The sequence below is a fragment of the Sorex araneus genome, chromosome 5, assembly GCF_027595985.1.
Source record: "Sorex araneus isolate mSorAra2 chromosome 5, mSorAra2.pri, whole genome shotgun sequence".
Lineage (NCBI taxonomy): Eukaryota > Metazoa > Chordata > Mammalia > Eulipotyphla > Soricidae > Sorex > Sorex araneus.
In genome coordinates this window covers 121,193,254-121,219,080 of record NC_073306.1, presented here as the reverse complement: position 1 = coordinate 121,219,080, position 25,827 = coordinate 121,193,254, and the positions used below count along the sequence as shown (strand labels likewise).

At 63.4% G+C, this 25,827-nt stretch overlaps 1 protein-coding gene across 1 annotated transcript in view; it reads right to left on the bottom strand.

Moving 5' to 3' along the window:
• The window catches only part of VSTM2L (V-set and transmembrane domain containing 2 like), a 30,401-nt gene extending 5,667 nt beyond the window's left edge, over positions 1 to 24,734 (bottom strand). Inside the window, exons 1-3 of the mRNA XM_055140222.1 lie at positions 24,484 to 24,734; positions 3,323 to 3,492; positions 2,085 to 2,135 (exon numbers count right to left, since the gene is read on the bottom strand). Of these exons, the coding sequence (XP_054996197.1) occupies positions 2,085 to 2,135; positions 3,323 to 3,492; positions 24,484 to 24,604 (342 nt within the window). The 5' untranslated portion in view covers positions 24,605 to 24,734. The remainder of the gene's footprint in view (positions 1 to 2,084; positions 2,136 to 3,322; positions 3,493 to 24,483) is intronic.
• Between the last annotated feature and the right edge of the window lie 1,093 nt (positions 24,735 to 25,827).

Here is a 25,827-nt window from a genome sequence, read left to right as displayed (position 1 = left end):
TGCAGACAGGTACCCACAGGGCTTGGCAAGTCCCAAGGTCTCCCAGCCAGAGGCCCTCCCCCGGCCAGCGGGATGTCAGCCAGCCAGGGCCTTGGGCTGGCGCTGCTGCCCCCAGCCTGCAGCCCCCAGGAGCCCTTCACGCCTCCAGCCCAGGGCTGGGCGTCGACATGCATCAAGGGGCGTGGGTCAGAGTCGGGCTGTGCGTGTGGTCCCGGGGTGCTGGGCACAGGCCACCACTTGGCGGGCACAGCCCTGCTGCCCCCACCCCACCCCCCAGGGACACTAACAGGTCACATGCAGAGGAGCCAGAACAAGCCAGATCGGGGGCTGACGGGGGGCCGGGCACACGCACCCCAGCGTCAAAGACCTGCAGGAAACACACGTCTCCCCTCGGGTCCCTCCCCCCCTCCTCCACCATCCCACACCCAGAGCCCTGGCCGAGGGCGCATGTGGGAGCCCCAGGGACAGGGCTCCTGCGTGCGAGTGCCGGCAGGTCAGACCACGTCAGGGGATCCCCCCGAACTCACACCAACGGGGCGACGCAGACACAGGCAAAGGGGCGAGCTGAGAGCGGAGCCCACAGAGAGGGTTCCCGGCCCGGGACTGGCCGAGAGGACGGGAAGGGGGCAGGAGGCGGGGCAGAAGGGGACCCCGGGCTGGCGATGGCGAAGCCCAGAGCCCTGGGGAGAAGGCCAAGTAGCTCACCCATCGGGTGGGGGCCTGCTCGGGCTGGGGACCGTGTCCTTCTTGGGCCCTCGTGCCACGACACCAGTACCCGTGCCAGGGGTCCGGGCTTGGCCTGCCCGTGGGTTCCTGAGCGGCAGCCGGTGGCGGCTGGCTGGGAGCCGGGCCAGAGGAGCGGGTACCCAATCACGCCGGGCGCATTTATTTTATTTAACTAATTAGCATCTTTGCATTCCACGCACGTGGGGCCTGGCAGCCTGAATTCTAATCCTCTAAGTCAATTAGATTATTCTCTCCTTTGCCTTCGAGCCCCAAACAAAATCACAGGAGAGAGAGAGGGGGGACGGGGCTGCCCGCCCGGCCTTCACCTGAGCTCTGGGCAGGGGCCGGCCAGCAGCAAGGCGGGCCCGCAGGAGGGACACACCTGCGGTTCCAACCCAGCCAGGCCCCGGAGCGGAGGGCACTGGGCAGGGCACCCCTAGGCCAAGTTTCCTCCCGGGCTTCTGCCCCCGACCTCAGCCCCGTGGGACAGCATCCCCTGGCTCTGTTTAGTTACCCCCCACCTCGGCTCTTTAATTCCCTCCCACCCCTGAAGTCCCGGGAGATCACCTGACCCCCCCCCCCCCCCGCCCCAGACACACATGCCTCCTTGGGGACCTCCACGCTGCCTCCTGGGGACCTGGCTCACCAACCGGCTCCTCCACGGGCCCCCCGTGCCTCAAGGCCTCTCGTCTGGGTACACTTCCCTTCCTCTCCTTCCTCAGTTCTGCCTGTGCGTGACCCCACCCACGAAATAAAAGGGCACCCTGAGCCTCTTGGGTGACCCCCCCCTATTGGGTTTGGGCCTTGTCCCTGGAGCTCACAGCCAGAAGCAGGCCACAGCTCCCACAAATCTCTGACCCCCTTAGGCCTCAGCTGTTCCCGCTGTAAAATGGGTGAATAGAAGCATCACGGTGATGAACTCGATCCAGGCTTCAAAGGGTCTGGGCAGTGCTGAAATCCTAGGGCTGCCCACTCCCCGGGCTCGCCTCTCCTTCCCCAGGGACCGGAAAGAACTGGCTCCGTCTCGTTAAACCCTGTTGGTTTCCCCCGAAGAAAAATGCCGCCGAGACAGCCCTGCGGCCCCAGGACGCGCTCGGCCCTGGCCGACAGCTGCGAATGTGTCTTCTCACCCCCTGTCATTTTTTTGTGCCTGTCTTTCAATGAACTTGAAAAATCTCCAGCTTTTAAAAGCTGGAGTGTGGTCATTATTTTCTTCCCTCCTTTTTTTGCTTTCTCCTCCATCTTCCCGCCCACGCTCCCAGCTAAACGGGACCGTCCACCCCCTCCCCAAACACCCCCCCCCAAAGGTTTTCTAGACAGTCCCATCTGCGCCCTCCATTAGCGGTCCCCGGACTCACGCTTATCTTGGTGGCATCCTTCCCTGCGTCCTCCTGCGGAGATGCTTTTAGCTGTGGGGAGGGCGGGCGGGGGCGGAGAGAGCAGAGAGAGGCATTAGCAGTGGGTGCGGGACCCCCACCGAGGCTGCAGCTCTGGCCACGGCAGGATGAGGGGTCTGCGGCTGGGGAGGGGGCCCTCGGCTCCGTGTCCACTGGGGAAGAGGGAGTTAGCGCCAAGGAGAGAAAGGGGCTCCCCAGAGGCCTAACGGGTGGGCGCGCGTGTGGGGCCGGGGGGTGGTGCACCGGGCCAGGGCCGGGGACTGGGGGTCACAGGCCCGTGTGGGGGCGGCAGGAATGGCTCTCGGTGCTTTCCCTGTGTTCGGGAGGTGCTGGGGTGGGCGTGCTCCTGGCTCGCTGCTCCTGCCGGGGAACCACACCGGGGCCTCACGCCCACGTGGGGTCACACAAGCCAGCGAGTGCGTGACAGGTCGGGCACACAACCCACACCTGCTGCCTGCACGCGGGCCTGGCCTCCCTGACCCCGGAATCACGTGCTTAAGGAGAGTTTCTAGAGGTTAGAGGGCGTGGGGGGACAGGGCCTGCCCGGGTGTGGGGACCCGGGTATGGGGGGACAGTCCTTACTGGAGTATGGGGGGACAGTCCCTACTGGAATATGGGGGACAGTCCCTACTCAGGTGTGGGGGGACGGTCCCTACTCGGGGGTGGGGAGACAGGGCCTGCCTGGGTATGGGGGGACAGTCCCTTCTCGGGGGTGGGGGGATGGCCCCTACTCGGGGGTGGGGGGACAGTCCCTACTGGAATATGGGGGGACAGTTCCTACTCGGGGGTGGGGGGACAGGGCCTGCCTGGGTATGGGGGGACAGTCCCTTCTCGGGGGTGGGGGGATGGCCCCTACTCGGGGGTGGGGGGACAGTCCCTACTGGAATATGGGGGGACAGTTCCTACTCGGGGGTGGGGGGACAGGGCCTGCCTGGGTATGGGGGGACAGTCCCTTCTCGGGGGCGGGGGTCCGTGCCTACACAGTGCAGGGCACAGTCCCTCCGGGAAACGGCGCCCGTGCCGCTGGGAGCAGCGGGGGCGTGCACCCGGGAGCCCCCACCGGCCCCGTGACCCGAGCAGAGCCAGCCGCCCCGGCCTCAGTTTCTCTCCCTGCGCTCGGGGCTCTCTGCAGGCCCACCCCGCGGGCACCGCGCGTTCCCGGGGGCGGGAGGAGAGGCGCGGGCGGGGCCAGGCCGTACCTGGTTGGCGGCCCACGCCTGCTTGTCCGTCCAGTCCCGGCGGCCGCGCTCGTACCACCACTGGATCTCCAGCGAGTAGGCCGGGGAGCCGCTGCCGCGGAAGGAGCAGGCCATCTCCACGTCCTCGCCCGCGCGCGCCGTCACGTCGTGGGGCGTCTCTGTGAACAGGGCTGCGGGGGCGGCCAGTCGGCGGGGGGCCCGGACACGGGGTGGGGGGTGGGGGCGGGCAGAGGGCGGGGCCTGATGCCTCCCCGCCCCCGGGGCAGTGAGGAAACTGAGGCAGAGCGCGCAGCCGCAGCCTGGCTGACCCTTCCTTGTCCTCCAGTCCCCCGGGCCCTCTCAGAGCACGGCCGTCCCGCTCCCCGTGGACAGGACCGCGCCGGGGTCTCCTGGCCTGGGGTCCCCGACCCCCTCCTTGCTGCCCGGGAATGTCCTTCCTCAGCCCGGCCGGCAAAGCCGAGAGCAGACTCAGCCCTGGAAGGCCACCCCTGACCCGGGCAGGACCCTGAGACCTGTCTGCCCTGGACACAGCCGTGTGCACCCCCCCCACCCCCCGCCACACACACACACACACCCCGCACCCACCCCTACACCGCCAGCTGCAGCCCCAGAGATCTGCCCTCCTCGCTGCCCGCTCCCCTGCCCCGGGCAGAACCCCCAGCGAGCGAGTCTGAGCAGGAAGGTGAGGGGGTCAGTCCAGCTTTGGGGTCCCTGGTCTCGGGGAAGATGGGCTTGACAATGCCTCCATCTGGAAGGTTCCGCCGAGCCTTGCTCCAGAAGCCAGGCCCAGAGAAACCCTGCCGGCCCCAGGGCTGAGCTGCCGGGCGTGTGGGAGAAGGTTCTGGAAACCAGAGCCTCGAGGGAGGAACAGGGTCACCCTTGTCCATGCGAGTCTCAGGCCCAGACTTCAGAGCTGTCCTTTCACCCCCTCCCCAGCCAGGCCCTGGGGGTTCTACCTGCAGAACATTCCAGAACACTCCAGAATCTGCCATTCCCCCTCCCCCCCAGCCGTGTTCCCTCGGCCCCCCTCATCCCCCTGTGCTCCTGCCCAGCCTCCAACTGCCTCTTCTTAGCGCAGCTGCAAGGAGAGTTTATAGAGTCCTGCCCCTTCTTTCCCAGAGACCTCGAACCCCTAACGGCCCCCACATCCCCACGAGGAGGAACCAGCAAGGCAGTTGCCAAGGCCCCCGGGCCAGCTCCTTCCTCCCCTTTCCCCTTCACCCTGGCCTGGGTGGGCTCCTTGCACATGTCCACCTGTTTCCTGCATGGCTCCCACCTCCCCCTGTGCATGTCTCAACGCCACCTCCTCCAGGAAGCCGCCCTGACTACCTCCTGCAAACCAGCTGTGAGACAATGAGATTGAAAAAGGAAAGATTCAGTAAATAGATACAATAGAATCAATTCATTCTTCCGAACTCAGAGCTGGACTTGCTAGTGAGGCCACCGGACCTCCTGAGCACTGCCTGGGAGCCCCCAAAAAAGAAAAACTGACCCCACTCCTGGAAGGCCCATCTGCCCATGGAGGCATATGGCTTGTTTCACTTCCTGGGTCCTCTCCTCTCCGGGGAAACCTGGGATCTCCAGTGTTTTCTTCTTTCTTTCCTTTTTTTTTTTTAATTTTTGGGCCACGTCTGGCGATGCTCAGGGATTACTCCTGATTTTGTGCTCAGGAATTACCCCTGGCAGTGCTCGGGGGATCATATGTGGTGCTGGGGATCAAACCTGTGTCGGCCGTGTGCAAGGCAGACGCCCTCCCTGCTGCGCTATCACTTAGCCTGAGTGTTTTCTTTCCTCTCCCTTCCGATAAAGTTTCCTCCCGAAAGTTTAAAACAAGAAACTAATTATGTATTTTATTTACCCTAAGATGTCAAAAAGTCTGATTCCAACATGTACTAAGAGTTCTGTTTGTTATCTTGTAGTCACCCCCGAGAGAACTGAACTACTCCTAGTTCGGTGCTCAGGGGACCACGTGCTGTGTCGAACCTTGGCCTCTTGCATACAAACCCCGTGACCAGCCCTTTGACATCTCCCCAGTCCTATACTCATAATTTTGGGGCGAGGTCACACTCAGGGCTCCCTCCTGGAGGTGCTCAGGGAGCATACAGGGTGCCAGGGGTTGAACCTGGGTCAGCCAGCCGCAGGCAAGAGAAGTGCCCTGCCCGCCGCGCTATGCCGCTGGGCACATGCCGCCCCGGGCTAATAGTTACTGCAGAGACTCTAGACTCCAGCTTCTGAAGCTCCGGTGCTCAGCCCTCTGAAGTCACACTGAACAGAGGTCAGGAAGAATCTGACAACAGTAAAAGGCTTGGGAGTGTCTATTTAGGGGGCGGGTGGGGGCACACCCGACTGTGCTTAGGGCTTCGTCCTGGCTCCCCGCTCAGGAGTCCCTGCATGATGCCAACCTGGTCAGCCTTGTGCAAGGGCAGTGCCCTGAACCTGGCACTCTCGCTCGCTCTCTCTCTGGCCCTGCATAAAACGCCATCAAACTCTCAGTGACCAAACATTAATTCAAAATCAACCTCAGCACACTTGGCACTGGGGTTGGAGCAAGTGCAGCGGGCAGGGCATTCGCCTTGCATGTGACTGGCCCGAGTTCGATCCGCGGCAACCCACATGGTCCCTGAGCACTACTGGAATTGAGTTTCTTTTGTTGTTGTTGTTGTTGTTTGGGGGGTCACCCCCAGCGATGCTCAGGGGTTACTCCTAGCTTGACACTCAGGAATTACTCCTGGCATTGCTTGGGGGGGGACCATATGGGATGTCGGGGATCGAACACGGGTCAGACGCATGCAAGGCAAACGCCCTCCCCTCGGTGCTACAGCTCCGGCCCCCAGAGTGATGTCTGAGTGCAGAGCCAGGAGCAAGCCCTGAGCATCGCCAGTGTGACCCTAAAGCAAAGAGCAAAGCCAGTGTCTCTGCTCGCCCGGGCTGTTTTCTCGGGTGAAGAGCAAGCTGGAGCCTGGGCCGGGCTGTCCGTGTGACGTCTCGGAACCGTTCGAGTGTCTGATGCCATCACAGCCCACGTCCCCGGGTTCGGCTGTCTGCAGGTGCTGCCCTGGGACCCTCAGCCCCCTCCCTCCCACGGGTCCCCTCGCTCAGAGGAGGCGGCCAGGGCCCAGCACAGGGCAGTCAGCCTTTCAGCACCACACGGCCAAGTCTGGACTTGAATCCAAGACCTGCCTCCTGTGGGTGCGTGCATCCAGAGCATTCCAGCTCTGGGGCTGCCGGTCTCTTTCTGACAAAGGAATGGTCTAAAAGTGGCAAAACTTTCAGGGCCTTAGGGGGCAGACTGCAGGACAAGGGCCTGGGCCCAGACTGAGGAGGCATTTCATGCAGCCTGAAGCAATCAGGGGAGGCTTCTGGGAGGAGGTGATTGCTTCACTCCTGGGGTGACACAATCCCCTTCAGGAATGGAGACACCCTTCCCCAGCCCCCGCCACTCTCCTCTCTGTACCCCCCAGCCTCCAGCCCCCACATGGAGCACCGGGACGCCCCCACCCCCCTCAGATGGGGGAGCTGGAGCGCAGGGCACATGGGGACTCGCCCCGGGTCACAGAGTGATGACTGATGGCTAAACCCAGTTCTAGAAGATTCTAGAGGAGCAGCCTCCGTGGGCACAATTTCCCAAAGCAGATGCTAGCGCCCCCTGGGGGCGGGCTGCGGAAGGACCCAGGGGAGCTATATTCCCTGGGGTGCCACTGGGGCACACTTTGTGTCTGCTTCAAGTGGATCGAGTTCCCGGGGCGATGCTGAGTGATTTTCTTTCTGAAAAGGGGCTGGTAGGTGAAATAAGCTGGGGAGGCTCTGCTCCTCCCTCATTCCCAGGCCCCCGCCGAGCCCCCGTCTCCATATTCTAAGCCTCTTCTCCATCCCGACCCGCCCCCTTGGGCCCCACCCCTGGGCCCCAGGAGGGGCTGATGGAGCCCCCCAGCCCCCACTGAGCGGAGCTGGGCTCTCCCGGAAAATGGCGGGCAACTATCGTCCCCAAATTAGGATTCTGCAGGAGAAGGAGCAAGGGGCTTGATGGAATGTAACATCTCCTTCCGTTCAGCCTTTAATTGGGGGAGCGATGTACTCATTAACCCCAGGCCGGTTATCGCATCGTCTGCGGGAGGCGGTTCAGGGGGCCTACGGCAGGTCTGGCTCCCGGGAGGTGGCCGGGCAAATCCTGCTGCCCACCTGGTCAGGCTCACCTCAGTCCCCTAGACCGATGAGAGCTCTGTGTGCCGGCCTGCGTGGGAATCCCGCCTCCTCCCTGCGGGGGCGACTAAACAAGCTCACTGCTCGGAGCCTCAGTTTCTCTATCTGAAAAAGGGGAGCCGGTGGAGGGAGCCCTCCAGGACAGCGAGTCCGTGCCGGCATGTGCAGGCACACACGGGCACACCCAGCACCCTCCTATCTCACCTTCCAGCCTCTCCAAAAGGGCTTCCTTTATTTGACAAGTTTTAGACCCATACCTGACCACTCTGGGGAACTACTCCTGGTTCTGTGCTCGGGGATCACACCTGGCAGGACTCAGAGATGTGATATGTGTTGCTGGGGATCGAACCTGGGTCAGCCACATGCAAGGCAAATACCTTACCCACTGTGCTATGGCCCTGGTCCCAATTTATGTTTTTTTTTCTTTTTGGGTCACACCTGGTGATGCACGGGGGTTACTACTGGCTCTGCACTCAGGAATTACTCCTGGCAGTGCTGGGGGACCATATGGGATGCTGGGAATTGAACCTGGGTTGGTCGCGTGTAAGGCAAACGCCCTACTTGCTGTGCTATCATTCCAACTCCCTGCTGTTTTTTTTTTAAACCTTAAAAGGAAAAAGGAAGCACACACACACACACACACACAAAATAACTCCTGAGCACAAAGCCAGGAGTAGCCCCTGAGCGTTGCCGGGTGTAGCCCAATAACAACAAAAAAAATCCCTGCATGACTTCCCAAACCTGAATAAATCTGTGCCCTTGCCAGAGAGATAGCTCAGGGGTTTAGGTGCTTGTCTGCCGCATGGTCGACCTGGATCTGATCCCCAACACCCACATGGTCCCCCGAATCTCCCTCCAGGAGTGAGGCCTGAGCACAGAGCCAGGAGTCAGCCCTGAGCACCGCCGGGTGTGGCATCAAAACACCAGTCCCTGGAGGGGGGTCCCCTGTGCTCCCATACACGCACCCCACCACTCCTCTCTTTGCTCCTGCACACGGAGCCCCCAAACACAGGAGAGGCGGGGGACTCCCCGTACCCTGGAGGCCAGAACCCAGCCGGGCTGAGTCGGGCAGAGGAGCGAGCCGGGGATACGGCACAGGGGAAGCCACTCGCCAAGCAGGTGGCACCACACGGGCCCCCCAACACCACCAGAAGAGACTCCTGAGCACTGAGTAGTAGGCAGACCCCCAGCAGTGCACGGTGTGGCCCAGCCCCCTGCCCCCAAGATTTTACAGGAAAAACTGAGAGCGAGAGAGACGGTGCCCACCCCTGCCTGCCAGGGACCGGAGAATGCTGGTCGGGAATCACGCCCCCAAGATCTGACTGGCTAGGCACGGGCCACCAGCGAGGCCCTGAGTATGGTGGGCAGGTGATCCCTTCCGCCTGCCCACCTGGGACCCGCAGAGCAAGCAGGAGGCTCCCCGGGAGGCTGCCGTGTGAAACAGGACCAGGAGCCAGGGCAGTGCCACAAGGCAGCAAGGGGCGCCACGGAGGTCACGCTGATCCCAGCGGCACCCCCGCCGCCATCCTGATGGGGACCCGCAGCCCGACCGCAGGGCACGTGCCTGCTCCCGAGTGCCCCATGACTGGGGGGCTGGCACCACGGCCCTTTAAGAGGCGGGGGAAGAAGCCTCCAGGGCCCTGGGGCCAGGCCCCTGCCCTGCTGTGGGCCAGGAGCTGGCTTCCCCCTCACAAAGACGGGACAAGCCGGGACTCCCGCGGACAGCCCTCACAGCGAGTGCTACCTGGGCTCAGAGAGGGCGTGCCAGGGGCCGAGTCCCCCCAGCACCACCGAGGGACTGAGTCCGATTTCACCCCAAGGCTGACTGCAAAATGTCCCAGCCCAGCCCAGAGCTCTAGGGTCCCTCGGTCTCTCTTCTCAGCTCTGAGAAGTGTGACCCAGGGGTTCCTTTCAGGCAGCCCGCCCGGGCGCCCAGCTCAGCGGCTGCTAGAGCTGAGGAACCCGCTGCCAGGCGAACTAGGGGCGCGGCTCTCACCGGGGGCTGCCACGCTCCCCGCAGCTGCTACGGGGGTGTGCCCACCCGGAACAGCCCAGTACGGGGAGGGGGGTTCCTCTCGCAGGGGGCAGCGGCCACAGTACCCCCTGCTCCTGGGGGCCCTGGGGTGGGCCCAGGAAGGCAGCCTGGGTTGTTTCCTCCAGGGCCGGCCCGGGCGGGCTGCCCGCAGGGACAGGGGTGGGGCCGGGGACAGTGGAGACCGTTTCTTTGGGGCGAACACGCTTTCTCCTTCTCAGGAAGTGGACGGGGAGAGATTCTGTCCCAGAGCCAGGACTGAGGGGATGCAGGGGGCAGATAGGGCCCCTCTGGACCGCAGTGAAGGGACCCTGGCACTGGGGTGGCAACGCTGTGACGCTGAAACCTGTGTCCACTTAGACTCTTGGATCTCAGTGTCACCTCAAACATGCTTTTTTTGTTTTTTTGTTTTTTGGGGTTTTTTTTTTTGGCTTTTTGGGTCACACCCAACTGTGCACAGGGGTTGTTTCTGGCTCTGCACTCAGGAATTACTCCTGGTGGTGCTCAGGGGACCATATGGGATGATGGGAATCAAACCCGGGTCAGCCGTGTGCAAGGCAAACACCCTACCCACTGTTTGCCTTGCACAGCCCCTCAAACATGTTTTTGTTTTGCTTTTGGACCACGCCCAGAGGTGCTCCAGGGATGCTCAGGAGTAACTCCTGGCTCTGCACTCAGGAATCTCTCCGGGTAGGGAGGCCTGGGATCGAACTTGGGGCAGCTGCGTGCAAGGCAAACACCCTCCCCGCTGTGCTCTCTCCCGCCCCTCAGCTCAAACATTTTGCCTTTTTAAAATTTTTTCCACCTCAAACATTTTTTAAAGCTCGAAGAACTGCAATGCTCTCAGCAGCCTGTTCCGGGGGGAAGTACCAGTCCTCCCGGCCCCGTACTGGACAGCCCAAGGGGCTCAGAGCGGGGCCTGGCCCTTAGGAGGGAGGCGGGCCTGCAGTCCGTAGCTGACCAGGGACCGCTACAGGGATGGCCATGGACAATCGCCCAGGAGTGCGCTGCCCCCGGCCACGCAGAGTGGGCAGAGGAAGGCCAGGGAAGCCGGCGAGGGTCCCGGAGGCCCAGTGGGGTTTGAAGGTGGGTGGGGGTGTTCCCAAGAGGAAAAGACGACTCAGTCTGCTCCCCAAGCCCACGCCGGGAAGGACCCCTTGGCCCTGTCTGCAGGATCCCCCGATCCACTATTTACTTAATATTTATTTTCAAAGCATTTTTCCCTTTTCACTTAAATAAATTCATCCTAAAAGGAGACTTTTATTGCTGCCATAAACGAAGAATCAGCCTCGCTTGCCATAAATAGAGGGTAACTGTAAAAATAAACACCATGAAAACCAACTTTGCGCATAAATTCGAGCCAGGGAGGGCTGCCTGCCGAGACTGGGCCCCCCCCACCCTGTCGCCACACTCCCCTTCACCAGGGAGACCGGGGAGTGGGGGGTCACACGGTCAAGCCACAGCAGCCCCACGAGTGCCCACGGACACAGCGACCCCGGCCCTGGCTTCTGCAGACCCCGCTCACAGCGGCCCCCTGCTGCCCCTCTGAGGCCCGGGTGAGTGGGGCCGTGCAGCTGAGTGCCCCCTTGGAATCCTGGGGACCCCCTTGCTCAGGCCCTGCCGACTGCCTCCTGCCTCGCCTCGCTGCACAGGGACCCACTTCTGGGGCGCCGGGTGCAGGGAATACCACTTCCGGGGCATAGGTCATGGTGGGCACCCACTTCCAGGGGAAGGAGCACCCGGGACCAAGGAAGAGAGATGGGCGGATGGGGTGGAGGCCGTCCTGCCGGCTCTGCAGCCCCGCACCGACGTCCCTCCCTGGCCCGGGTGGGCACATTCTTTGTACATGTACTTTTATTGACTATTTTTTGTTGGGCTGTACCCGGCTGTGCTCAGGGCTTGCTCCCGGCTCTGTGCTCTGGGATGGCGGCTGGTGGGGTCAGGGGGCCGCACGGGGTGCAGGGAGGGAACAAAGCAAATGTGCAAGGCAGACGCCTTCACCCCTGCACTGTCTCTCGGGCCCAAGAACATTATTTTTGTATTAAAACAAACATAAATATATTATGGCGAAGAATACAGAATTCATGAATTTTGAATGAAAACAGGAGACATCAAAGAAGAGCTGCTCCTAGCTGGGCGTTGTTTATCCTCCTGCGAGGGTCCAAGCCCCCGGTCCAGGCCCCCGTGTGATCCAGTCTGAGGCCTCACCTCCCTACCCCCGCCTCAAGCTCCGGCTCCTCAGACCTGCTGGCTCTGCCAGCTAAGGGGGAAGGGGCCGCGGGGAGGAGAGAGTCCAGGTGTGCAGGAAGGCAAGGGGCAGCTCAGCCCTGACTTGCTGTGTGGCTTTGTACAAGTTGCTTAACCTCTCTGAGCTTCTGTTCCCAGGTGTAAATGAACTGTCGCAGGTGAAGAGCCTGATTCACACGCACAGTACAGCTGCGGTTGTCCCTCAACGCCGGCCTCTGCGGGTGCTGCCCGCTCACTGCTGAGTTTCAGCACACGCAGCACAGTGCCAGGGGGAGGTGGGGGTGCCCGGCTCGAGGTCACTGGGGAGGGATGGCTGCCCCACCCGATTCAAACCCGGCAGTGCCAAGGGCTGAATTCGGGTTGTCCACACATGTGCCCTGGCCGGGCCTGTCTCTTCAGCGCTGAGCATGTGTGTGCGTGTGTGTGCGTGTGCACATGCATGTGTGTGCGCATGCGTGCATGTGTGTGCGTGTGTGTGCGTGTGCACATGCATGTGTGTGCGCATGCGTGCATGTGTGTGCGTGTGCGTGTGCGTGTGTGTGTGTGTGTGTGTGTGTGTGAGACACCTGGTGCTGCGGGGCCCTGGGTTCCTCCTCATCTGCCCACTAGGGACAGTGGCCTCAGCCCTGCTGCGCAGCCTCATCGACACGGGCTTTCGAGGGGCTCCTGGGCACTGTCCAGCTTCCAGTGAGCTGAGATTCACACCAGATAAATCACTTCCAGCTGAAGGACCTGTCGCTGTTGCCACTCCCCCTCCATCTGGTCCCCAGACACTCTCATCACCCCCGAAGGAAGTCCAGTCTCCGCGAGGCCCCGGCTGCCCCCGCTGCCCGGCCCCACGCCCACCCGCCGTGTGGCCGTGGGCTACGCCTCTCTGGGTATCTCTCGTCAGCGGGATCCTAGCAATGCGGTCTCGGGGGAGGGCGTTTCTCACTCGGCATAATGCTCCCGGGGTTCATTCCCATTCAGGCGTGTATCAGATCTCACTCCTTCCCACGGACGCCTCTCTTAAATAAAATGCACCGTCTGCCCCTGGCCTCCCCAGCACCCCGGGAAGGAGCTACTCTTATTCTCCTCTGCTTCGAGATGAGGAAACTGAGGCACAGGGGCTTGCGGGGGCACTGTCCCAAGGACCCCGCCTGCTGTGGGGACAGCAGTGGAATCGGTCTCAGGACGGGGGAGAGATTCTGGCACCTCGGGAGGGCAGGAATAGAGGACAAGTCCCCAGTGCCACTGCGGCCTCCACCCCCACGGGTCCCCCACGGGAAGTGAAAGGGTCAGGAAGGGAGAAAGGCAGGTATGGGGGGAGGGTGTGGGGACAGGGACTGGGACAGGGCGGGGATGGGACAAATGTGCAGCCGGGGCCTTGGCAGAGAGCGTTTCTCTGTCTCCTCCTTAGAAGAGTCTGCAAAGCCAGGGCTGAGGGCACTGACCCCTCGGCCAATGAGGCTGGAGGTGGGGGAGGGGCCAGGGTCTGAGCTACAGAGTCTGACCCTGAGTCTGGCCCAGTCCGGCCCCGATGCCTGCCATGGTCAGTGTGTGTGTGTGTGTGTGTGTGTGTGTGTGTGTGTGCGTGTGTGCACATATGTGTGTGTGGGGTGGGGAGTGGATAGGCAGAGGGAGGAGTGGGTGCCCCAGAGCGCCCCTAGGATGCCCTCGAGAGGCACCGGGGAGGAGTAAGAAGCAGGAGGCCAGGAGGACCAGGAGGAAGCAGAGAAGGGGAGACAGACCAACTGGAGGGGAGAAACTGAGGCAGGCCCGTGGAGGGCCTGCAGCTCCTGCGGGTGCTCAGCCAGGCAGAGCACCCCTGCAGCCCACCGGGGTCCCCGGTGCCCCCTCGTCTGCTTGCCTGCTCGGGGAGTGCCAGGGGCTGCACAGGAGGCGGGGCTCTGGCCCTCCCCCACCCTGCCCGGCCCCCTCAAGCCCAGGGACTGTTCTGGAGCCAGGAGAGCCCGGTTGCAGGGGCTCTGAACGGTCGGCAGGGCTGGGGTGGGCAGCAGCCCTCCTGGGGTCCCACCGGGGCCACTGCAGCGGGTTCTGAGGGGCCAGGGGAGACCTGCCCCGGCTGTCCAGGGCTGCAGGGCGGGCCCCTCCCTCCCTTGCTGCCCGCCTGCGGGGGCCATTAGGTGGCTTTGTTTTGACGCTCAGGCCGCCAGGCCTCCATTAGGGACCCTTCTCCACCCGTGACAGGCGGCAAACGGCTCCCCTGCGAGCTGGCCGTAATTGCTGCCGCCGAGAGGCCGGAAACGATTTTTTTAAAACCTCACAAAGCAAAACAGACACCAAGCCGTCCGAGCTGGCCTTCCCGCTCTCGGTAGAAGCACCGCAGGCCGGGGAAACGGCTTCTGCCAGGCCCCCGCCCCGGGGGAGACCTGACCGCTGCGCCCTGCACCCTGGCCGGGGAGCCTTGGGGGCCCCGGGCTGACACACCCCCAGGCCTCAGTTTCCTTGTCCCAGGAGGGGCATGTTGGCAGGGTCGGGGCTGGGGGAGCAGGACCTGGCGGCAGAGGTCACAGGGGTGAGGTCCCAGGGAAGGGAGGTGCCGGCTGTGTTTAAGGCCTGCAGGGGCAGACACTGGCACAAATGCCCAGACACACGTCTACACACACATGCACACATGTGCACAGGTAGACATGCTCACCTACAGCCTCGCACACCCAGAGACAGGCTCACATATGTACTCACAAACAGGCTCAAAACATGCTCACACACACACCCACACCAGGCTCATAGAAAAACCTCACACACAAACACGGTCACATGGGGATGCCAGCACATGCAGGCACGTGCTCACAAATGCACATACGCATGTTCACACGCAAACACTCCCGTACTCGCTCAGACACAACATACACATGTATATTTACACTGTACACACATGACAACACACAATGCACACATGCACCACTACACATAAGCTCACAGTATGGATGTTCACAAAACACACACAGACATGTTCTCACCCACGGATACAAACAGTGCTCAATGCTCAACGCTCAATGCTCCATGCGTGTTTGCACACACCCTCACATGCACATACCCTCACACCCTCACACGCACAGACACACAGGCACACAGACACACACACACACACACACACACACACACACACACACACATGCTCTCACAGAAGCACATGTTTCTGTCTGCATCTCAGGAGCCCACAGACTAGCCCAACAGGGGTCCTCTCCTCGGGCCGCCTCTATAGCTTCTGGCCCTGCTTGAAGCCCGACCCCACTCCACAACGCTCGCCTGACTGCTCACTCGGCCAAACTCTGCAGAGGCCAGCCTCCCCCCTCAGACTTACAGGGTACCCGTGCCTCCCCCTCAGGCCCTTCAGGGCACCCGTGCCTCCCCCTCAGGCCCTTCAGGGCACCTGTGCCTCCCCCACTCAGGCCCCTCCAGGGCACACGTGCCTCCCCACTCAGGCCCTTCGGGGGTACCTGTGCCTCCCCCCTCAGACCCTTCCAGGGCACCTGTGCCTCCCCGATCAGGCCCTGTCAGGGTTACCTGCCTGAGCCCAAGCCCCAGCCCTGTAACCTGTCTGCAGAGGCCCCGGCTGTAGCTGCTTTCCCGACACGCATGCGTGACTCATCTGGACACATGGCCCTTGCCGGCCCTCAGCAGCCTGACAATGCCCCGGGCTGTCCTCTGGAGTCTCCCCTCAGCCCAGGAGCTGGACTCAGGCCCTGAGCCCCCCTCCCCCAGGAAGCCGTCCCTGACTGTGCCAGGACACAGCGGCCATTCTCACTGGGGACTTCCAGATCCTTCCCTTGGGGTGAGTCTAGGCGCTGCCCACACCCCCTGTGGACAGGACACTGCCGGGAATACCCGCTTTGCTCCTGGAACCCCCCAGCCTCAAGAGAGGGCAGTGCAGGGGGCTCCAGACCACTCCAGTTCAGGGCACAGTGTTGGAGGCACATCCTCCCCCTGTCGGGCCTCAGTTTCCTCCCCAGTGCCACAAAGGCTGCCTCCTCTGGCCACAGGTGGACTTGGGGGACCTCCACACGTCCTCTGAAACACGGCAAGACTATAGGACTTTTTTCTGAGGATCATCCATTAGAGGGGCTGTCTGGTGAGGACTCCCAGCTCAGTGCTCGGGGCTCACTCCTGGCAGTGCTCCAAGGAGTCCTGGAGCCAGGGATCAAACCCAGGCCTCCTGCATGCAGAGCTGCTCCCCAGCCCCCGGCCATGCCTGAGGCGCCCTCACTCTTGAGTCTGGTAGGAGACTGGACCTCCCCCAATTCAGGCCTGCCTAGGCAAGCCCCAGTCTCCCTCGGCACTTCACCATTCACCACAGAGGCCTCCCTCATCACAGCAGCACGGCACGAGCACCGGCTTCACGTGGGCGTTGCTCTGATGGACAGACTGCGTGCACGTGTCATCCCGAGATGGCATCCAGAGAGGGGAGAGAACGTGTGTGTGAGCGTGTGCACGTATGTGAGCATGTGTGCGTCTGTACACATGTGTGCATATGTGCACAGTGAGCATCTGCACACGTGAGTGTGTGCATGTGTGACCATGTGCACATGTGAGCATGTGTACATGCATGCATATGCACATGCGTGCATATGTGAGCATGTGTGTCTATATGTGTGATGTGTGAGCATGTGAAAGTGTGTGAATATTAGTCAGTGTACATGTGTGCATGCATGCATGTGCATGCACACGTGAGCATTTATGCATCTGCATGTGTAAGTTTGTGCATGTGTGCGCACACGTGTGTGAGCATGCGTGCATCTGTGCACAAGTGTGAGAGTGCGTGTGTGGGTACATGCGAATTTGTGTGCATCTATGCACACGTGAGTGTGCATTTGTGCAAGCCTCTGTGTGTGCACGTGTGTGCATGTGGTACAGGTGTGCACCCACGGACAGGGAAACCTGGGGAGTGGATCTGACGGGCATGGAGGAAGGGACAGAGAAGCACGAGAGGCTGAGAGGCGGCGGGAAGCAGAGAAGGCAGCACGCGCCTGAGCCGGGGAGGAAGGCCAGCGCGCGGCAGAACCCTTGCCACAGATGGGCACTGCCAGGCCCCCTAATTGATAGCTCTGAGCCCGGCCCCCTCCCGGCGCCGGCTCCAGCCTTCCAGATGCTCCCAGAGCCTCTCCGCCCTGCCTCCCTGGGGCACCAGCTGGCAGGGGCGGGCAGGCTGCCTCGGAAGCAGGGGCGAGAGGGCAGAGGGCACCCGGGCTGTGTCCCCAAAGAGAGGGCAGTGCAGGGGGCTCACTCCAGACGCACTGGGCACTGACCCCCGCCCTGCGCGGAGACTCCACGTACCCCCATGTCACCGCAGGCCCACTGACCAGGCTGCTCTCGGACCCAGGCCTTCGCCTTGTTTCGATAAGGGCCCCGAAAAGACCATGGCCAGGGCACAGCTTGGGGGAGAAAACCTGGTTGGGGGGGCTGCACCCCAGCTCTGAACTACTGAGGTGGCCCCAAGGGCTGGAGCACAGGCCTATGCCTGCAGGAGTCCAGGGTCGGTCCCCAGCACTGTCCAGCGCCTGGTCCCCCGGAGCACTGAGCCGGGAGTAACTGAGCATAGCTGATATGGCACAAAAGCAAAGCAAAGCTACAAGAACGATGGCCCCCAGGGCCCCGAAGTTGGGCTCACGCCTGCTTTACCCCCTGCCCCTGAGCCCTGCCCCTGGGAGCCCTGGCCAGGAGCACTCAGTGTGAGAGCAGGGGCGGCTGCAGGAAGCGCTGGACGGATACGGGCTGGATCTGTGGCTCAGAGACCCCCGAGGACCATCAGCGTACCACCCCCCCACCGCGGGGTCCCTGCCAGGCTACAGGAAAGGACAGGACTCAGGAGGCTGATAGCAGCCTAGCGCAGAGGACACTGTTTAGACGGGGAGACCGAGGCACAGGGGGGCGAGAAGCCTGCCAAGGTGGGCAGGGAGAGAGGGTCCAACCGACATCTCCTACCTCACGCCCTCATATGCCAAGAGCAGGGCACTGCGGCTGATGGGGTTTAAGGAATCTCTTGTAGAAGGGCTTAATGCCCCCTGGGTGAATCTTCACACACTCTCCTCTAAGGAAGGTTTTCTGGAGCATTTTCAGCTGTTTATTCAGAACAAACAATACAAAACAAATTATTTTAGTTCTGCTCTGGGGCAGGGGTTAGGGTTCGGGAGGGAAACATCCAAATTATAGTGGTGGGAAGATGTAATGGTGGTGGGACTGGGGTTCGAATATTAAATGCAATCAAATATTGTGTACTTTATAAAAAAAAAAAAAGGAAAAGGAATCCTGAGTCCGAGACCAGACCGACAGTGCAGTGGGCAGGGCGCTTGCCTTGCGTGCTACAAGCCGGAGCTTCGATTCCCAAGCCCACCAGGAGTGATCCCTCAGTGCAGAGTCAGGAGTCAGCCCTGAGCACCCCCAGATGTGGCCTCCCTCACCCCGCCCCGCCCCGCAACAACAACGATAAAAGAAACCCTAGGACCACTTTCACCTCCTGATCTCGGAGCTACAGTGACGGGACAAAGCGGCACCGGGCTGTGCCCCCCCAGCCCCCCAGCCCCCGCACAGTTCAGCCCCCAGGCCAGCCATGTCCCACACGGTGCAGGCCCCGAGGAGTCACCAACCAGCAACATGCTGCATCCTGGTGGGCCAGGCGCTGTGTCCCGGCCTCTCTGTCCACACCTGCATCCCTCCCCCTTCAGGAAGGAAGGCTGGCGGCCCCGCTATGAGCCCTCCAACCCCCGACCGCTCCAGGCCCGGGCAGCTCACCTCCTCTTCGCCCCCGAGGTGCGGGGGGGCCCTCCCCAGGCGGCACGCCAGCCCCACTCCTCAGCCCTTATCGCCAGGTGTGCGTCTATAATTTTACAGGTTTCCTTGTCTGAGCAAGAGCCTTATCTGTCTTCTCCACTGATGGGTCCCCGGTGGCTGAGAGCCTGTGCCTGGCAGGTGTCGAGTGATACGAGGGGAAGGATATCCGTCCATCCCTCCCAGCCCCAGTGAGTGCAGGCGGGCGGAGGGGAGGGGAGTCGGGGGCGGGGGTCGGGCGGCCTGGGTGTGGTCATTCCCGCCCTGACCCACGCCGTGGCCCAGCCCTCGGTCCAGGCCTTAATGCGCCTCTCTAAACGTTCCCACTCTCTTTAATAGCCCTGTTACTCTCATCCTCAGCAATCATATGTGTGAAATCACAGTTTTGATGGGCTGGTTATATTTTTCTAATCCACATTAAAATAAACGCAGAACCATTAAAATGGAAGAGGTTCGTGTGAATTTGCCCTCAAATCGTCTCTAGGGTAAGGCCCGGTCTGACAGAGGGCTGGCTGGGGGCTGGGGGTGGGGGCTGCCGGACCCGCCTCTCCACTCCCTTTCCGACAGCATGGGGGCCGCCCAGGCCTCCCCCAAGCCCCCTTTCCTGCCGGGACTCACACCCCCATCACCCTCAGGGCTACAGCGCCTCCGTGGGGCGGGCCTGCCCTCTGTGAGGTGACATCAGTGTCACCCACCCAGAATGTCACTGTGCGCTCAGTGAGGACCAGGAAAAAGGGAGGGGAGGGTTCCAATCTGGTGACTTCCCTGCTGAAAACACGGTTTCCTCTGACACGAGACTGATGTCGGTGTCTGAGACGTTCTGTGGGTGCTGGGATGTCGGCCCTCCGCCGTGGCCCGACGCAGGATACTGGGGTTCAGACTTGTCCCCTGCACCCAAGGCCCCCATCCGGACAAGGGGGGGGGTGGCCATGAGAATGGCCATATGCAGACCCTGCCCTGAGTCCAGCCGACTACAAAAACTGTCTTGGGAGGGAGAGGTGTTCACCACCACCCCGTCCACTCCGGCCCAAGCCCAAGGTCAGGGCCATGCCCTGGGAGTGGCCCTGCGGCGGGTATCCCTGCCTCTGTCCACCTGACTCTCTCTCCCGCGAGGGAAGCGGGTCTGGTCCCTCCCACTGCTTCTCACGGTTTCCCTGCGGGGCTCACCCAGCCTGCCCTGGCTGCCGCCCCCTGCGCCTCTCCCTGCTCCAACGCTTGGCAGGGGTGTGACCTGCGGGGGTCACCTCCTTTCCTCTGAGCCCGCTGGGTCGGCGGAGGCCCCTCCACGGGAGACGAAGCCGCTCACGGCGCTGGCGAGACAGGCAGTTAGCAGCAGCCTCGAGCATCCCCTGTCGGCCAGACCCGGGAGAAGTGGCGCCTGGCACTGACCAGGCAGCACCACGGGGTGCCCTGGGCTCGGCCCCCCCTGCCACCGAGGGCGAGACCTGAGCTCTGAGGGCCCCACACAGCTGCCGCTTCGGGAAGGACCGGCCCCCAGGGCACCCGGCCACTCTCTCACTCTCCTCGATGCCCCCCAGGCTGTGTGCCGTGGCCCGGGCAGTGCTCCCCGGGCAGCCCCCACCCCCCGCCCCCCCCAGGCTGCAGACAGGCAAGTGTCAAAGTCAGTTGGCGTGAAGGACTCGGGGAAGCCGCCCGTGAGGGCGCGTTCCCCACAGGGGCCCCGGAACCCTCAGCCCCAGGCGGGCGGCGCGCGTCCCGTGTGTGTGCCCGCATAATTGATGGGATAATCACCGGCGCCCGAGACAACGGCCGGCCGGCCGGCGAGCACATTTTTTACATCATAACCTTCGGAAGACAGCACTCAATATCCTCCCGCTCCCCGCCACCAAACCAGCCGGGATATTGATGGGGAGATCCCGACAGTTCGGCGCTTAAGAAAGCCAGTCGTTTTTCAGGGCACGGGGCCGGGTGCCAGCTGCCCGCCCTCCCCTCGCACCCCGCTGCTCTGTCCTGGCAACGGAGAGAAGCCCGGGACAGCGGATCACTCCGTGGACAAAGCGCCAGGCCACGGCAGGATCTTTGTCTGCAGCGGGGCACATTAATAATGGAAGGTGCTGGCCGGGGGGTGAGTGTGCTGAGTGTGTGTGTGTGTGTGTGTGTGTGTGTGTGTGTGCCTGCGTGCGTGCACGTGTATGCACACATGTGTGGCAGGGCAGGGGTCCTCCGAGGATAGATGTTTGCTGTGGGCTAAGGCTTCCTGGGGTCCACTTTCCTGCTCCCCCTGTTCCTCTCCCACCTTTGCCAAGCCAAGCCCACCCAGCAGCCCCCTGCCGTGCCGCCACGGTGCTGCCACGTCCCACCAGGCCTGAGCGGATACTTCCGGCTGTGGCTCTCAAACTCCAGCTGATAGCACAGGAGGAGCTTCTGGGGGAGCTTATTAAAATTTTGGCTGGGGGGGTGTCTCAGAAGACCCTGGGATCTGCATGTTAAGAAACTCTGTGGGTGACTCCAAAACTGGAGGCATCTGCAAAGTACCCCCCACCCTCACCCTCAAGACCCTGCCTTCTGGACCACATCTTCGAAGAGCACTGGAGAAGGAGTCCAGCACCTCTGTCTCCCGAGCTGGCGTGTGTGGCCTCAGCCCCCTTCCCACCCTCCTTCTTGGCTGGCTGCCCTTGATGGCATCCCGTCATTGTCATTAACAGTCTTCGGGGAGCCGGAAGGGAGGGTGTGTGGATGGGGCTGTGACCAGCCCCGCCCACCTCAGGGCTGGCCCCGAGGGAGGCACCCAGCCCACCCTCCTTCTAGAAACAGCTCTCCGCTTCTCTAAACAGGCTCAGTGACCTTGGGCGAGTCACTGGTCCTCTGTGAACCTCAGTTTCCACTTCCGTGCAATGCCAGCCCTGCCTGGGTAACGAATGCCAGCCGTAGTGAGCCAGCGGCTGGCAAGGCAAGACAAGAGGCCTGGCGGTGCCCGGTGCACACTCTGGGGCTCATCAGCGTCAGCTATCTCCCCTCCCACCGTGCCCCCCGCCCCCCGCCACAAGTGACCCCTTCAAGGCAGGGGGGGAGATCAGAGGAGCTGCCAGGTATGAAATGCCTACCAGGTGTGGGCACAAATCACGCCCCCCACCCCCACGGCAGCCTCCCCATTCCCGAGCCCCCTCCCCAAGAGACCGTCCCCCGCTCACTTTCTATCTCGCCTCTAACAAGCCCCTCTGCAAAGTGGGCAGCGCGGAGGGACGGAGGGAGCGGGCAGCTGGGCGGGAGGGAGGCAGTCGTCCTTGCAGCCGGCCATCTGACGGAGCTCGGCCTGCAAGGAGCCCCCACGGCGGGCGGCGGGTGAGCGGGCGGGCGGCAGGCGGCAGCCCGGTGGCCGGGCTGGCGGGAGCAGAGCCAGCAAGGGGCTGGGGTCGGTGGGCGCCTTCCCAGGAGCCCCCCCACCCTCTCCCAGACACACAGACTTCCCTCTCCCGGCCACCACATTTCCTGAATCAGCTGAGACCACGCGGATCCCAGAAATAATGAAACGATCAGACTCCAATCTGCTAAACAGCAATTTCTGGGCTTTTTCAGCACACACAGCTTTTATCAAATTGGTATTCTCCTCCTGAACACAAATGGCTTATTAGACATGACCCACTTCTTCGCCATGTCTCGCTATCATTAATAACAGTTTCTTTTGGTGATTAAGTGAGTGGCTCCCAACCCCTCCCAAGGCAGGGGCCGGGGTGGGGGTGGGGTGGGGACACGGGTCCGGTGGAGAGCCAGCCTAGGGGCTCCCTCAGGACGGTGACCTGGGGCCCGGCCACGCCGGGGGAAGGCAGTCTGAGCCCCCATGGGGCCGCTCACTTGCCCGGAGCCAGGCAGAGGAGAGGAGAGGAGAGGAGAGGAGAGGAGAGGAGAGGAGAGGAGAGGGGCTGGATTTCCCGGCAGGAAAGACCTTCCCGTGCAGCCCCCTGGAGCCCGCGCTGGACCTCTCGGGGCTGGGGGGTACACCAGCGAGGGTGGAGCTGAGCACTGCCTGGGCGTACCTGGCGCGAGCAGGAAGACAGCCACACCAAGGGCACAGCCTGCTCGCCGCCGGGAGCCCCGGAGCGAGAGAGGGGAGCGCCCGGATCTCTGGAGTGTGGGGGTCCCAGGAGGGGAGAATATGGACTCAGAGAGACCCGGGCCAGGCGTCTCGGCCCGAGGACTGGGCGCTGAGGGAGAGGGCGCCCAGTGGAAGTTTCCTCCGTGCCAAGGAAGGGGGCTGAGTGCGGGAGGGAGCGGGAGGAGGAATTCCCAGCCTCCCGGAGCCCAGGGAAGCCGCCTGGCAGGAGAGTCCTGGACCGGGCGCTGCCTCTGCGGCGCCCCCAGACCCAGGGCCCGTCCCAGCTGGGCCCCTCACTCCCTGAGCCCGAGGTTCTGCGTCGACAGGGAGGCTGGAAACCCTCCCCTTCGATCCCACTGTCCGCCAGGCAGGGGAGCCACGAGGGACGGGAAGGGAGCACGAAGGGTGCCCCGGCCACCAGACGTGGGACCGGAGGGACAGAAGCCAGGGCTCCTGCCCAGGAAGCAAATACCGGAGGCGGGCTCTGGAAGCCCCCCGCCCTCGAAGCAAGCCCACTCCTGCGTCACTCCCCAGCAAAGCAGCACCCCCCTCGGGCCCTCACCCTTTCCCATCAGAACGAATCACCCCCTTCTCTGACCTTTGTGCAAACCTGGCCCCAGCCCCAGGCACAGGGTGCCCAGCCCGTAGGCGCTGCCACTGCCCACCAGACCGCCAGGGTCCCTGCGGGGAAGGTGGCTGAACCGTGTGCCCTGGTCCTTGGGGTACATACCGGGCTCACAGGGGCAGAGGCAGCCCCCCACCCCCACCCTATGGCCGCCAGCATCCCACGGCCTGACTCAGGCCAACTTGGACTTCCCTGGGGCTGGAGGGAGCTTTGGACACTGGCAGCCATGCGGGGCACACACACTGGCTGGCTCCCGCGTGGCGGTGGTGGAGTTGAGATTTCCCACATTTTGGTCCTGGGGGAGGGGTGGCAAGCAAGAGTGGGGTTGGGGAGGGCTTCCTGTGCACCCCCAAAGTAGACAAAAGCGGCTGCAGGCATCTCCCCCTTTTCCCACCCCCGGCTCAGGCTGGAGCAGGAACCCCAACTACTCCCGCTTCTGCAGGGGCCCCTCCGAGTCTGGTTCCACCCCGCTGCCGCCTCCGGCTACCTGTTCTCCAGGGGCAGGACCTCTGCTGGGGCTGCAAGGAGCAAATGTGGAGCTGGAGGGGGCAGGCGACCGACACCCACCCATCCGGAAGGGTCTGGGAAGGCAGATGGGCAGAGAGGCCGGGCAAGCAGGAGTGTGTTCACAAGTGTGTGCGTTCGCCAGTGTGTCTGCAGCGGGAGGGCAAGAGTTGTGCAGAGTCTGTGCGCCTGGGTGCCAGCTGGCGGGGTGCGAGCCACGGGCCGTGGCGCGCGCGTGTGTGTTTGTGTGTGTGCGCGCCCGTTGCATGTGCGTGTGCGCGTGTGTGCGTGTGTGCGTGTGTGTGCATGTGCATGTGCATGTTTGTGTGCATGTGTGTGCGTGTGTGTGTCGGGCACAAGTCTCTGTTTACAGTGAGGAGCGGATGGAGGTGTCTGGGGCTGTGCGCGTGAGGGTGCCGGCGGCTGCGAATACGGGGGTCGCCGGGGTGTGTGCTGGGCGCGGGCTGGGCCAGCCGCGGGGCGCGGGGGAGACCGGGGCGGGGGAGCCGGGGGGACCCCCGTGCCCCGGCGGCGGCGCCCTGCCCGGCAGGGGTGGCCCGGGAGCGCGGGGAGCAGCCCGGGAGCCGGCAGAGGGCGTCGCGGGGGGCGCCCGGCACGGCCAGGGCGGGTTCGGCGCCCCGGGACGCGGCAAGTTGGAGCAGCGCGGGCGCGGGCGCGGGCGGGGGGCGGCGGGGCGGGCGGCGGGGTGCGGGGCGGCGGCCCCCACTCACCGTGTCCGGAGCCGTGGCCGTCCCAGGGCGCGTGGCCGGCGGGCCGCGCGGCGCCGCCGAGTTGCAGGAAAAGTGGCAGGTAGTGCAGGGCGCCGAGCGCCGCGGCCAGCGGGGCCCCCATGGTGCGCCGGGCGCCCTGGCCGCGCCGAGCGAGCGCACGCCCCGCCGGCCGCCTCCGACTGCGGGACTCTTCCCCCGCGCGGAAGGCCACGCCGCGCCGCCCGCCGGCGGAGGGATCCGCCGCTTGATTTATCATCAAAGTTTTGCCCAGGCCGGATTTTTAAAGCGGTACCCGCGCCCCGGGCACGCGTGGGAGCCCGCGCCCGCGAGGGGGGCGCCCGGGCCTGCGGCGCGCGGGGCGGGCGGGGCGCGGGCCGCGGGGCGCGGGCGGGCCGGGCGGCGCCCAGGGGTGCACGTGCGGGCGCGCGGCCGAGCCCTCGGTGCCCTCCCGGGGTACGGGGTGGGGGGCGAGGGGACGACGGGCGGGAAACTCTGAGCACGATGCTGCCCACACGGCCGTTGTCCACCACCCTCTGGGGGGCTCAGTTTTCCTGTCTGTGCAATGGGAGTGGGACAGGGGATGGCTTTCCCCCCGCCGCTTTTAGACCCGGAGGCCCTTGCTGGGACCCCCTAGCTGGGATGTGGGGGTAGGGGGAGGACGGCAAAGCTATTTTCAGGACCCCGACAGGGTCCTCCCCGTCTGCCCTCCCGCGAGTCCAGCCCTAAGGGGCTGTTGCTGGAACTGACCTTTAGCAGCCTCCTCATCATCCCCCACCACCCTACCGTGGACCCGTTTGCAAGGCGATTTGTCCCCTTGAAACCAAAGGCCCGACGTCTCCCGGACTCCAGTGCAAGGGTGGGCGCGGGAAGGGTTAGTTTTCCCCCCCTTCCCTTTCCCACCTCTGTCCCACACGGCCCTAATGTTTCAGCACCACCTCCGAGGACAACGCCAGCCGCGTCCTCCCTGGGCCGATGGAGGCTAGAATTCTGCACGGGGGGCCAGACCCTCCAGGCGCCCCAACCCACCTTCCCCGGGGGGGGGGTCAGCCCGCTGGTGTCCACTGCCCACTCCACATCACAGGTCCAGCAACGTGCAAAGCACACCAGCTTTAGCGAATGGGTGAGGACTCGAGGGACTGTCTGCATCATGCCCCCCCTGGATCTTCACCCCATCCTCACCTCGCCCGTACCACGGTGAAAGCGGTCAGCCTGGCCAGTAGGCCCTGCTGCCCCTAGCCACCACCCAGTGAATGTGAGACTAAGTACAACCCCCTGAAGCGGGGCTCGCTCTCAAGTGCGGTGTGAGGTGCCAGCTACCACGGACAGATCCCTCCCGCTGCCTTT